This window comes from Magallana gigas, chromosome 2, assembly GCF_963853765.1.
Source record: "Magallana gigas chromosome 2, xbMagGiga1.1, whole genome shotgun sequence".
NCBI classification, from domain to species: domain Eukaryota; kingdom Metazoa; phylum Mollusca; class Bivalvia; order Ostreida; family Ostreidae; genus Magallana; species Magallana gigas.
The window spans coordinates 36,565,012-36,579,659 of NC_088854.1; the positions used below are offsets into that span (position 1 = coordinate 36,565,012).

Here is a 14,648-nt window from a genome sequence, read left to right on the forward strand (position 1 = left end):
TATTTCTAAACTTTTCAGAAATTGTACGATTTAATTTTAGAATATTAATTATGCAAACCCCGCTTGCATCAATACATCATTTGAAATTATTGGACTGTAGATAACAAACTCGATTCGTATTGATATCACAGATATAAGATACTGGAAAATAAATAGTTTAAATTAAAATGTATCTACTTGTGACATCTTCAATCAGCACGTCACAATATTTAAAGTTTCTTTGAAATAACAATAAATCTGTTTATTTATTAGATAAAATGTTTATTTCCATTCACGGTTTTATCACTTACAGCAAAATATAAATTTTGCATTTCCCTAAAGAGATTTCTTTAGACAGACTAACATAAAATATTAAAGTGTTCATGATTGACAAACAGGCTCTATAGTATATTCGCCCATTTCTCACCACGTGCACCCAAGTTACATGTAAAATGAAGGATCGTCATTTCTATTGAGAGCATATTTATCATTTCGTTTTTTCCTCTGCCAAATAATGATAGCGATCATGATGATGAGGATAATTAAAACGGAGGCGACGATTCCAGTGGCGAGAGATGTCTGGTTATCTACCTTGGTCGTGGAATCTGAGGGAAAAAAATATTAAATGTGATCAGTAGATTAAAATCATTATTATCTGTTTAATTATAAGACTTATTGCTTATGAGATTGCAGTTGCTATAAACTGTGTGTAATTGAATGAAAACAGATTTACTTGTAAACGATATTTTTAAAACCAGTTGAATACCTTGACTACAGGATGCAGACACACCAGGCGACCATTCTCGGGAGTTTCCGGAATCGGTGCACGTGTATTCTGTCTGTCCCTGTAGGGTTCCAACTCTACACCCAGTGACGCGGACGGTATTTCCCAATGAGTAATTAAAACTGGATTTTGTACTTCTTGGTACGCTAAGAAGGCCACAAGAGTTGGCTGAAAAAAGAGTGAAGCACTATGATAAAAATCATTTTACCAAATACAAATACTGTTTTAAAATAGAACCATTTAAATAAGAGCTTGGACTTTGGGTAGTTGTGTCAAACAACAATGTGATGTTGGCCTGTCTATTTCATTGCTGGCGACTCGGCCATGGTTCTTTGAAATCAACAAGATTTGTCTGGCTTATGAGCTTATTGATATTCAATTTGGCTTATAAGACTATGCAATCGGTTGAAACCAGCATCATTTTTAACTTGTTTTGACGTAAGAAATAGATAGCTACGCCCTCCTGAAAGTCCAAGGGCTTGTTAAAATGGTTCTACATGTACATGTACCATACAACAAATCTGAAGCCCTGACCTTTTGACAACACATCAGTGTTTGTTGAGTACTGTTGACTAGATTCCCTTGTATGATTTGCTATAAAGGTGTCCCCTGTTGTAAAATAGTCATAAAGGCACATTTTGTCCCCGGAACATATAGCGGAGGTAAAGTTTTGTGGGATGCTGGGACAGTGTCTTTCAGACATCTCTCTATCCACACGGTAAGGCAAAATCTGTCTCAAAGAGTTGTTCACGTACCCTGTCAACGGTATTATAGACCAATGGTTCATTATTTCCATAAACAAATACAAGTCCGCCGTTTTTAGCTTCTTCTTCTATAAAACAGATATTTTCTAAGATTTTTCCCTTTAAACGTACAAGAAACTCTACAGTAAGTACTCACATTTTGAGAATTGCGTTTCACTGTCATTAAACGGGACCTGACTTAGCAATCCTCCCGACATTTCCTGCAAAAAATAAATTGGTCTCGAAATCAAAGATGTATGATGTCAACACTTTAGACTTATATTTAATATAGTTTTAAATTTCTACTCTTACCATTTGTATCGGAAGTGATGAAAGTGTGACATGTAGCGAACCCTTCAATTCAAACACAAGAATGCCAACACCATGTTTGGAAAGAACTGTAAAGTTGGACTGCTTTCTTAGTGTAAGATCATCATTATTCACCACTGTCAGATCTGTACAAAAAACCCACCAAAAAAAACAATTTTGTTTATTTTCACTTCTTAGTTAAGAGCAATGCTTCCAAAATTAAGCTTAATGTGATAAAATACTGGTAAATTCAATTATTCGGTATAATCTTTATTTGTATATAAGCTCCCTCAATAATTTAAAACTTCTTCATTGCTTACGATTAAAATCTTGCCATTTGTTGTCCTCTCGCTCGTAAAACTGGTACTGGTCATTGACAATGACGTCAAGCACGGGATCTGATTCGTTCCTATTTTTGGAATTCTGTTGATATGCTCCATATTTTAACTGAATAATGGCGGTCTCGTCTTTTGCTCTTATTCCGATGGCAGTGAGTATAAAAGACGATTTTAATGACCTCAGGTTCATCTGGAATCGACCATGGACTATCAAATTCGAGTCCTGGTATAAGACATAGTCTCCTTCTGCGCACATCGTGGCCGAGCGCCGGTCAAATGTGAGGATATGAGATTGTCCAAAAACCATTGCTTTCAAACAAGAAAACATAGTTACAGTTACTGTTAATATTGCCATTCATCAAGTAAGAGTCAAGTGAATCTAGTGACAAGGCAAATTTGAAACCATGCTCAATGAATAATGTTGTATATTTACAATTAGGCCTACATGTTTACACACTTTCAAGTGAATGAAAATTCAGCGGTATAGTTCCTCAAAATTTACTTTATTGCTTAAACTGATTTAGTCATTTCAATATATGGGAGTTTTTAATTGACAGTTACCTTGTTTAGGAGGTTTGTAGTATTTACAGTCTGTTGTTGGTCTGACATCCATGTAGAAGTCACAGTCTTTGTAATCCACCCACATACAGCAGTAAAAGAACGTCATGACGTCCGCCAGACCGTGGGAAAGAGAGGGCACGGACCCAGGGCTCCCGTAAGGATCCGCTCCCCAGTCATGGAATCTGTCCGGAGTACTGCCTTGGAAGGTGTCCTCTGAGTACCTCAACAAACCGTCAGCTCCATAACAACACTGGTTTCCGGATTTTTCTACAATACAGTCAAATATTTAAAGTAAATATCTATTTGATTTGAATTGTACAGGTATATGTAATTGTTCCGTATACAGTAGCAGCTTCTTATGCACGAGAAGAGAGGTAACTTCAGATTCAAATATGATAAATCTCTCTCTCCCCCTCTCTCTCTCTCTCTCTCAAAAAAAAAAAAGAAAAAAAAAAGAAAAGAAAAAACGTTTCTCTACAATCCAATCCATTTTTTATTTAAACTGGACAAATTGATTTTTTCAACAACAGAAGACTGGGAAACATGTTTGTTGGCGGTAACTTAAGTATACCGGTGTCAGACTCTGTCTCATAATATTGCAGTACTTATTTTTTTTTCCTTAAAAAAGATATACGAAGTTGTCATTTTCACATGTCATTAAATAAAGCTTGCAGTAATCTAACTTTTTTTGAGGAATATCAATTTCCCATCCTTCTTCGTTTATTTTGTGCGCTATTTTTAAATTACAAGTCTTATTCACCTTCAAAATTAGAGAGTTCCATTGAATCGCGGCTTTGAAAATCAGGACGCCTGGTTCAGTTATAACGGCCAGTTTTATCATTCTTTTTAATAAAAATATGAATCTTCATGAAAGCAAAGTCACTTAAACTGGTTAAGAAATAAATTATGCATTTTATCATGCTTTTTATTTAGTTTTTTTTTTTTATCAAATTCACTGTGGACTTTTGAATTCGCTTTCTCCCCGGAGAAACTTTAACTTGTGAGAAAATTTTTATTTAATTGCCGATATATTTGAAAATCTTCTTTGCACGCAACCTGAAGTTGGTGCATGAACTGTTTGTGTAAAATCGCAGGAAAAAATGGGAATGGTTTATTTTGGAACAAATCATGAAAAAACGGAACCCGCAACATAATGAGAAGATAAAATACTTTAAAATGCAAGTTGGTGTACTAATCCTCATTATAAAGCTCTCTGCTACTGAATGTTCTACAACTTTGCAAATAGACTGACTTTAATTCATATTTCAGGGCTTTTATTGGTGGTTTATTTACTTACGTATCGTGCCCACACTGCGGACACAGTGTACGGCGCCCTTGTGGAATCCGCACGTAGAGGTCTTACTGTACATGTTACAGGACAAGTCAGTCTGCCAGCGTCCGAAATCCAACAGGGCCTGCTGCAAAGAGCAAGGACAATGGTCGAGGCGTGATATCCACTGCATGTCCTCGATCTCTGCACGGTACCAGCTCGTGCATTTCTCGTGCAACCACTGAGAGCCATGCTTTGATTCTTCATATTTCCTCATAAGCCAACCAAAAGGCATTGCACCACTTGGCATGGTTCTTTAAGTAAAGACAACTTAATATAAGATTCTAGGCCTAGCGTGGTATTTCTACTCCAAATGTAAATGTATTCACTTACCTATATTGATTTGCATGGGTGATGTTTCTAACTCTGACAGCAACAAAACCGGCTTCGAATTCGGCACATGTCGCGTCACAGGGAATGTCATCAGAATCAAATGAGGCGAATTTCTGGGACACTGGAACATTCTTGACAAGAGGTAGATGAAACCCCCAAAATGTCTACATGTATAAAATGTCGTTAGGTTGTACATGAGTTAGAAAGACCTGACCTTAACGCTTAAAATTGCGGTAAAAAGACTCCTCTTTGTAAACAAAATATTTTATTACCTTTTCGGAGTATCCAACTAAAAGAATATCTATATGTGCATCAGGGTGAGTACTGATTAGCGCAACATTCCAGCGCACGGTAAGCTCTCGTGCCGTAGTTCCGCCCCACCCTGAGCCTTCTAGCTTCACAAAGCGGGAAGTGAGCGTCGGATGAACTATAACAGATATCATTTTGAAATCATTATCAATGACAAACTTATAAAAGAATTAATCGTTATTTTTTTTAAGATAACGTCACACAACTTTACCTACTGTGACTGACGTCTTAAATGAAATAGATACACCACCATCAAGAGACACCCATACTTGGACACGCCCCCTTGCAGTCAGGGGAGGAACTTCGCATTTCGCTTTTATTTCAGAAAACCGGAAGCATTCCCCTATAGCGATCGGCTTAGAAGGATCGCCAAACAAAAGGGCAATGACTTCATTCTCCAAAAAGCAGGGGCCTGATACCTCCAAGATATTCCCTCCAAACATGTCGATAACAGTAAGTGATACAAACGCAGTTCCTGATAAAATACAAGTACCTCTAACTACCGGTATATAGCGGACTCAATTCAATCATATCAATTTTAATACAATTTTTAAAAGACTATTTGTTTACCTGTAACCTGCTCTCTCCTGGCGTCACAACCTCCTGTGAGGGGGGCCTCCTTGTTAATAAGATACAGATGACGACCCGACAACCGATCCAAGGACAGTCCAAGGTCAAACCATCCCCTACCGTACCCAAAGTTAAACCCTGACTGATGAAATCGATTTAGTTAGTGGAGGAATCAATTATATCCACAGAATGTACTGTGTTTTAACGATTTTGAGGTCTTACTTGGTACTGTACACTAAGATTGGTGTTTGAAACTTCCAACATGGCAAACGTCAGGTGTCCGTCAGTGGCAAGAACGAGACTGGTGTTTGCATTCTGTTGTTACAAAGAATTGAAATAAACTACCAAGAAATGATTTCAATATGCGTAAAGAAATTTGCTTAAACCTTGTTCTTTTTCATTTTAGTATCCTAATAATGAAGAACGTTTACTAAAGATATACCTGACACGTTTCCATATTATTGCAAAGTGACTCTTCCGTGTGCCATTCCACAGACACTGCAAAAGTTAAAGAGGTTGAATGAACTCCGACAAACGACTTGTCAATGACAACACCGAGATGATCAAGAAACGCTTCATTTGATTGGTTAGACCTCAGGTATATATCAAAGGTCATCCAACTTGAAATACTGGGTTTCTTTTCGAACAGAAGTGGCGCAATGAATGGATGATCATCAGACGCTTGCCAGTATTTCAGGGGGTCGCTGTAGTTTCTGTGGGGGTCGTACTTTGCTCTTGGATCAAATGCCAGGATTCCATTTGGCTGGAGCTGAAATTAAATTTGCCAGTGGGTTACATGGTCGGAATTTTATTAGTTACTCTGCTTAGCCTGTTTGAGTGATGCTGTGTACAGTCCTTCAAATTGAAATAAAGATAAAATAAACATTCACTTATTTTGTTTTCCACAGAGAGGTCTTAATTGGTCAAATTGTTGATCAGTGGTCTGTTACATGTTCTAGTCATGGATTCTAGATCATTACGGATTTTTACATTTTTTTTTTCATTTGTAGACAATATTCAACCATGCTTTTTATGGCCAATGATTTTAGACTTTAAAATGGTTTATAATATTTGGGATATCAGGAACTTTCCATCTTAGTTTTATCTCAAAGTGCCCCTTTCTATTTTAAAATCATAGTACAGTTACATCATACATATATAATAGTCGTGTTGTTTACATCTCGTCGAGAGGAGTTTGCTGAAATAATGTTCATTTTTTTCCTATGAAGAATACCTTTAAGACTTACATATAGTTCTGTGTACTTTATTCCAAAATATACCAAGTTTATGTTTTCTGGAAGGATGATGCGAGTGGTTGAATTGACTACCGATGTCCCGTCTATCGTATTCAAACCTACAATAAGATTTTAAAGATAGTTATTTTGAAAATGAATTTCGTTTCTTTGAATGTAATAATAAAAATAAGGAAAACAAACCTGTAAGGAACAGTAGCACACACGTGGTACGCGTAGGTATGAGAACGAATTCATTCTCCATTCTTTGAATTTGAGTCTTTTAGGCAATCTTTTACTTTGATTAGGTGTCTGCAAATATAAAGCTAGTTAATTTTAAAATTAAATATTATTGTATTTTGTATACTTAAATAATCTTTTGACTTGTTTATACCAGAAGGAAATAAAATTCACATAATATCTTGATTTCAAAGCACTTTAATACGACTTTTAAATCTTTAATTTCCTTGTACAACTTCATATTTTCAATCCTTTTCAAAGAAATTCAAACGACGATAATTTGATATTTTGAAGGAAAAAAATCATATAAATAACTGGGGATACGCGAATAGATCAAGCACTGAATGCTGTTAGAAGTATTGCATTTAGTAGTACACAATGTTATACAATAGTTTTCATCCTTAGAAAATTAATGTCTTGTAAAATGTAATGTAGTACAGGCGGCATACAACCATAAACTATTTTTACACAAAGCCCAAAACAATGCATGTGATAACAGCTTCATGCAACACGTTCGTATTAAATGAAGGCTTCTGGTTTTTAGTCAACCTATGAATAAACTTTTCAGTGGCTTCTTGATTATATGCCACGAAATGTTTCAAATAAAATGAAGAATAATGAAAAATTAAGATCGCTAGACTTATAGCATAGCACCCGCCTTTATCATAGTCAAAAGAAAATAAGTAAATGGGTCTTTGTATTGATATGAAATATACACATAGTGTCATTTATTATCATAAACTAGTATGGTACAGTCAAATTGTGGTTTCTTTTCAATTAAAACATCCACGTCTAAAACTATATTGGCCACTGAACAACATGTACAAATACTGCAAAAATTACTCACAAATTTTAGGTAATTTGAATCAGCGAATACCTGTGCTAGATATTGCATAACAAGATTTTACTTCTAGATAAAGGTTTGCATGGTTAATATAGTAGCAGGAAATAAAAGTATGAATAATCTATCGTTATTTTTTTAAATTCTTCAACAAAGGTAGATGTCTATATGCCAATAATATTCCTATGCCTCTAAAAAAAAAAAGAATTGGTGAATTTAACTATATATATTATGAAATGAAACCTACAATCTAAGACAGGAAGCAAATTAGTTTTAATATGCCTATTGCTTTGTCAGTAAAGCAAATATATACCGGCATTGTACCTGTTATCGGCTAAAATTTAATTTTTCCTTTTTGTATTTTCTTATTTTTTGATATTTTTTGGAAAACAAATGACATACTTTAAATGATGAACTCTTTATTTACCTATCTGTTAGATTATATCATTATTTAGAACCCAAAACATCTCGTTTTTGTGCTTTTTAGCACCCCCTTTGCCAAGTTTTTAGCGATTTACTGCACCAGATATCGGCTTCGTGATAATAACATAGTAAAATCCATATGTATACATGTTAATTTTATACTGTGCAAAATGTAATTGAATTATACCCCTTGTGGGATGATCAAACTGGGATCAGACTACAGGTCGTAGGGGTTATGATATATAACCAAAACTCATAAAATTATTCGTTTGTTACTATACGATAACACACAAAATCGTAGACTATTCAATACATAATTGTGCAATCAGGCGCTATGAATCTCTCGGAATTTAGTGAATCCCATATATTTATACAGGTTATATGTATTGATACATGTATATCATATGTCAAATCAAAGAAGGGAAGGGAATCACAAAAAGGTGATATTCTATTTTAACTTATTACGTCACTTCCCCCACTGCTGAAAGTGCGAAGAGTAAACAATGAACATATTCAAGAAAGTTTTCGGGCAAAATTACTTGTCTTTGTTTGAAACAGACGACTGAATTAAAAATATCGGATAGTCGCGTGCTGTAAACCCGAGCTCTCAGTTTAACCAATAGCTGGTCTTTGCCGATAACTGGTACAGTACCAGTATAGGAAGTAAGATTCATATTAATTATAACCTTACTTTATCCTTAAAGTAAACATACGTTACGCATCTACGTAGTCCTTTTTTTATTCTCATATATTGATTGTCAAGGTCTATGACGACCTTAGGTTTTAGGATTTTGTTTATTTTAGACTTGATTTCTTGTGGTTTAATAACGTGTCTTATGTTATAAAAACATTGTACCTCACTTCATTATGCCAATCGTGATTTTATTTCTATTTATTTCCTATTAGTGTAAATTAAATAAATAAAGTCATCAAAAATAAGTCCTAAAATTCCGGAATATGTACCGGAATAAAGAACTTTGTAATCGCTGAGATCTGCGCTTTCGCCTCACATTATTTTTAGTAAAAGGAGCAGATTCACATAGAACATTTTTTTTCCAATTCATTAAAAACAAATTTAACCAATTAAACAATAAGTGTTTTCTTTGACGATCCATGCCGAAATTGCAGAAAAAAATACATAAACCGCGTTGGCGTTTTTGCAATGATTGCTACCTTCATTACCCGCATTAATCACCATAGACAGCATTTCAGTGTTTATATTTACATCTTTCTTGTATTAAATTATTGAGTTAATCATAAAGAGTAGGTAAAAGGAGCTAAATTTTTGATAAAATAGATAGTCTTCATACATGTGTGTTCTGGAATCATATCAACCCATTTCGTCTAGTGTTATAATTGACAATGCGGTGACTAGTGATACTATTAACAGTTATTTATTGAAAAAAAGACTTAGTTTCACAACGACTTAGAAGATATGATGATGACCCTTCCTCATAAAACGTATGGAAAGGGACGTTCAAGACTATTGTATCTGGGGGCACCTTATGTGATTTAGAAGAAAGAGACTTGCTGTTACGATGGCTTGGGCCTGAATCTACAGTTCAAGAAACCAGTACAAGAAGAGCGAACCCAAATTGTTTTCTTATGCACTTTGACTAGTATGAAATTCCATTAAGGTATATTTCACTATTTGAATGGGCTCTGTTTACTTCGTGCAGTAAACAAACATGTTTTTCATATCTACGATATGTATTAGAGCTTTTACTAGATTTACTGTCAGTTAATTTACACGAAGTTCAGTGCATAGTTGTTACTTTCATGCTTACGGGTTCTTATATATTGTGACGATAAAATGAATAGAGTTGAATAGATATACTTTTTTTTTTTTTTTTTTACATATGTGTAACTGTCTCCCCAACATATATTATGTAATGACATGCTCCTGCAATTGTGTAATAAGTGATTTTGCTTATATTGTAGTATCTACAGTCTATTCCTAGTGAATAAATGGTGTTTACTAGCTGTCTATGACTCATTTCTGAACATGGGACAGCATAATGTGCATGGAAATTTGAGTCTGACATCATGATTTTTTCGGTATCAGATTTCGTTTTATCTGACAAGACCATCCTTTCCATGATCAAATTATTTTGGAGAGAAAGGGTGGTAGAGAGACATGGCTGTGCCAATAGTATTATTATCTCCCTTTTCAACCCCTGTTTATCTAACCCGATTAACCTGCGCATGCAAAGGTTAAATCTATAGATAGTGTAACAAAAAAGGATACGTGAGGACTAGCTCATTTTGAATACAAAAGAGAGTGGAGTTTATTATTGTCTAACTTCGTTTTTAAAACCAATATTAATCAAAGTATGTTTACATTATTCTAATTTTGTGTAAAGTGAACAACTCATTGATAGTTCGATAAACCCTTATCTTTTTACAACTATACAAAGATCCGTTGATTTAGAAAAAAAATCAAAATATGAATAATTTTGACTGACAGTTTTTCAATTGCATTTCGAGCATCTCAAATTATACAGTAACGTCTTTTCGGTTCATTGAATAAATTAGCTCGCTGCTTAATACTCAGTTTTAAATATAAAGATATTGCAATAAAGTTATACAAAGAAGAAACTATGTTTAAGAAATGTCAACGTCATATTTCTCACCAGTTATTTTCGCTATTAAGTTGACCCAAAAAAATACGGTTTTCTATTATATTATCTAACAGCAAAATAGTACTCCTGCAATGATTTGGTACTTCTAAATAAAAAATAAAAAAAAATCTTACCAAAACGAAGCAATGGACATGATCCCAGGTGGCTGGAGAGATGCGATCAGGTGCTATCGTGAGTTTGCTCCGTGTGTCCCTCGTCTCTCCCCAGTCCCGTTTCCTCTGTATAATTTTGTTTGTTTTATTAGCTTTATAATGTACACAACACTTCAGCCTGCGCTGGTGTTAACTTCAATATTTAACCAAACAAACCAGGACTAGAGTAAGGTTAGTTTTACACCGACTTTGTGATTTAACACCGGCTCTGTGATGTTGTGGCTTTAAATGCACACACTTAAAGATTTTGCATGCAATCCCTTCGATTCTATAGATATTGCGGAAAGTTTTCATATCAAAATCATGTTTTCGAAGGACACCGCCCTTTCCTTAACATAGCTAGGGAGAGCTATAAAAAATAAAAATAAAAACAACAAAAAGATATAATACATGTACATATATTAGGTAATTTCTAAAAATTCCATTATCTAATAAGCTCAACAAAAAGATATAATACATATATAAGGTAATTTCTAAAAATTCCATTATTTAACGATCGTCTATGTACCAATATATTGTCTTTTGATAGCATGTAAGTAGCTGTAGCTATGTGTTTTATGCCTGCAACCGTTCCGGTTGCAGGCAGAAAACACAGTAAATTATATAAAATCTATTAAAGTAAAGTTTCGTTTATTAAAGATCAAGTTTGTTATCTAAACTTAACCCTTCTATACTTCTCGGCCATGCACTATCATGTTAAATCTTGGAACATAGGGAAAGTTATCCTTTTGATGCCTGTTTACTACACCCTGTCCTGAGTTTTTGCTTCCACTACTTTGCTTCCGTTTTCGCTTGATATTTCGATAATCATAAACAACTTTGTGCTCAAACTACGTTCATCCACTAATATGAAAAATGTCTAGATTATCTGTTTTGAAACATCCCATCTACCGCTTCAGGTTTCATTACACATCTAAAAATAGAAAGTCTACGGGAATTTTGCATTGTATCAGCCATTAATAAGCCCGGATGATAACGTTGAAAAATTGCACGAGGCATCCCGAGTACTTCGGAATGTAGAAAAGATGTAAACATTTCCCATTATAAATCTCCGTAAGAAAATTGTTTTCGTTCCTGTGAACTTATATGAGTGAAAAATGATAATATATAAATAGTGCCTGTTTGGGAGGGTAACAGTTGAAATTGACACCCCGAGAAAACCATTGTCAACCGACAGGAAGCGGAGGTTGACAATGGTTTTCGAGGGGTGTCAATTTCAACTGTTATCCTCCCAAACAGGCACTATTTATTTTGTTATACTGAATGCCTTAATTTTTAAGAAAAATTTACTGCTTTTATATAGGAATAACGTGAACTACAGCGAACCGTACGCGCATAATTTTCGCGCATGTAACATTTTTTAATATTACCCGTTGCTAAGTGCGTTGCTAACGCTGAGTGTAATAGAACGGATTATGAACTGCGTCTTAACCAATCAGATTTCAGTATTTAACATGAAAGTATAACAATAATTATTGTTTAATGAAGATATCTTGGAAGTGACTCCAAAATCCCCGTAGACTTTCTATTTTGGGATGTGTATTGAAACCCGAAGAGGGGGCGTCTCAAAACAGATAATCTGGACATTTCTCATATTAGTTAATGAACGTAGTTTGAGCACAAAGGTATTTATCATTATCGAAATATCAAGCGAAAAGTGGTAGAAGCAAAAACTCGGGACAGAGTTTTAGGTCTTTTCCAGTCAATTTGTGTTTTTGTTGCCTTGGTTTGTTTACCAGAGAAATATTGCTGAAAACACCAAATTTAATGATAAGTTATGGGGTATTATACTAAACATCAAAACCAATGTTTTTGATAAATAGTTCATTGGGCACTGTAAATTGTTTTAAAACGTAATAAAGTAACATTGAATGGTGGTTCTTTGGCAGTAATTTGTGGGGAGAGGGACATTTGTGCATTCAAGTTTGTCCGGTGGTTGTCTCCTTTAAGTGACTCCATATTACTGCATGTTGACAAAATTTTGAAAGCTTAATGGTTTTTTTGAATTTTCCTTAAAGAAATTCAGTTAGCGTGACAAAACAACAAATCAAGTCCATCATATTTCATAGAAAACTTTTAATTTGTGCTTAACGAACTTTCACGACTCGAAGTATGCATCGCGATAAATAAAGATATTTTAATTTTCAACGTTTCTGTCTATATTTTGCTGCTGATAATAATTCGCAAAAGTGAAAAACACACACACAAAAATAGTCAATAAAATTTGATCGACTTAAAAATTCCTAGGTTTATTTATGTCAATTGTCAAATGAAGACGACGATAATGATATTAGCTCATAAAGTTCTTGCATCATACTCTTTCGAAATTTTTAGATATGAAATGAAAATATTGCAAAACTCTCATATATTCCAAGAGTTTATTGTACATTAAACAATGCACAAAAGGCCTACTTTTTTTGGACATCACATTAAAGATAACTACATTGTAGAATGAGCAATAAATATGAGGGCTGTTTGGAAATTATTGAGAAATTTACTGCCACTCCCTTGAGAAAAAGATAAATCACTGAACTTTCATCAAAAAGTAATTCGGGATACCATTTATTAATGTGAAAATTTTTCAGTCAATGACATCATTAAATCATTTCTGGTATGCTGACAAAATTGCTTATGTCCAGTGACCCGGAGCAACCCCAGACTCATAAATGAAGCAACGTCATTTTAACGCGATTCCCTGCTCCTATGTTTTAAACGCCTTACAAACATATGAAAAACATTAATTATTGTTCATTTCTCATCTTTTTTTTTTCCATTTTAAGATTTCAACATTTACAAATCTTCTCTATTCTTGATTTTATTTGTGAAAAAATCGAGTTATTTCTATCAAAAAGTCAACTTTCTGTGAAACATCTATTACAGTCATTCTGTACATATTTAAGAACTGTTGACATCACTTTTGTGTAAATGTAGTAGATATTTAGTCCCTTTGTTTTAATTATAGTGAAACAATAAGTAAAATGAAGATTTTAAGCAATTGTTTGGCCCATAAGGACCTTCTTCTGTTGTTTCAACCAACTTCATGTATATTCGCTGCGCCGATTTGACGTCAAAATTCAAAGAACCGTCTTGTTCAGATTTATCTTTCTTGGCAAATATATTTGTCCTATCCCCGTATTTCAACTTTCACCAAAATTTGTCACTTAAAAAGGAAAATATTTGCATTGTCTTAATATTTTTTAACAACCCTCGTATTTATGAAAAGTTATAGAAGGTCACCGTGAGGATATGAAGAAATGAGGATGCTAACATAGCAAAAAACCTAATGTAGCATTGTATTTATGTAAAAGAAGGTTTAAAATACTTTTCACTACATTTCTATGTTAAAATTTGAACCCCTCTTAGAGCCTCACGGGTGTTAACAGTTTAGAATCTACACTGTATGATGATGCTTGCAAATGGAATATCACAAATTGTAGCATTGTTGTTCTTAAGATGTCAAAAACTTTTGTATGTAATCATATTTATTTGTTAAAAAAATTTGAACCCCTCTTGGGGCCCTAGTATTAGTCCGATTGAATCTTCACTATATACACAAACTTTAATGTAAAAATTCGCATTTCTGGTGCAGTGGATCTTGAGAAGAAAAGAATTTTAAACATTTGTCCATTACATTTCTAATGTTACATTTTGAAGCCCTCTTCGGGCTCCAGTATTGATCCGTGGTTATGGTTATAATTATACCATAACTACCTGAGATCACAAATGTTTGCTTTGTAGTTTTTGAAAAGAAGACATTTTTCCTTTACATTTAACTTTGAACCCCTCTTGTGGCCATAATATTAGTCACGATTTGGGCTTTTTAAAAAGAAAATTATCAAAAATTGTCCCCTTTATATTTTTA

The 14,648-nt window shown here is 34.1% G+C and overlaps 1 protein-coding gene across 4 annotated transcripts; it reads right to left on the bottom strand.

Moving 5' to 3' along the window:
* Positions 1-245: 245 nt before the first annotated feature.
* Positions 246-10,991, bottom strand: LOC105331125 (sushi domain-containing protein 2). Of its 4 annotated transcripts, none has more exons than XM_011433181.4 (17): positions 10,748-10,991; positions 6,693-6,800; positions 6,504-6,610; positions 5,699-6,025; positions 5,479-5,571; positions 5,257-5,398; positions 4,898-5,161; positions 4,650-4,804; positions 4,378-4,541; positions 4,012-4,298; positions 2,715-2,981; positions 2,136-2,462; positions 1,819-1,961; positions 1,664-1,727; positions 1,298-1,519; positions 746-931; positions 246-584 (listed from the first exon to the last, which is right to left on the bottom strand). In XM_011433181.4, exons 2-17 carry the CDS (start codon positions 6,751-6,753, stop codon positions 421-423), a joined length of 2,973 nt encoding a protein of 990 aa, XP_011431483.3. In that variant the 5' UTR covers positions 6,754-6,800; positions 10,748-10,991; the 3' UTR covers positions 246-420. The 4 variants fall into 4 exon arrangements, with proteins under 4 accessions (XP_011431483.3, XP_011431485.3, XP_065932448.1 ...); XM_011433183.4 differs by lacking the exon at positions 10,748-10,991 and adding an exon at positions 7,576-7,655; XM_066076376.1 differs by lacking the exon at positions 6,693-6,800 and having other exon boundaries at positions 10,748-10,989.
* Between the last annotated feature and the right edge of the window lie 3,657 nt (positions 10,992-14,648).

Excerpts from the sequence above, each read along its gene's own strand:
- LOC105331125 (XM_011433181.4), bottom strand. The coding sequence starts at position 6,753 with ATGGAGAATGAATTCGTTCTCATACCTACGCGTACCACGTGTGTGCTA. Across the intron at positions 5,162-5,256 it reads CAGGAGAGAGCAGGTTACAG|GAACTGCGTTTGTATCACTT; the intron begins GTAAACAAATAG and ends GTATTTTATCAG. Across the intron at positions 4,542-4,649 it reads TAGTTGGATACTCCGAAAAG|ACATTTTGGGGGTTTCATCT; the intron begins GTAATAAAATAT and ends TTATACATGTAG.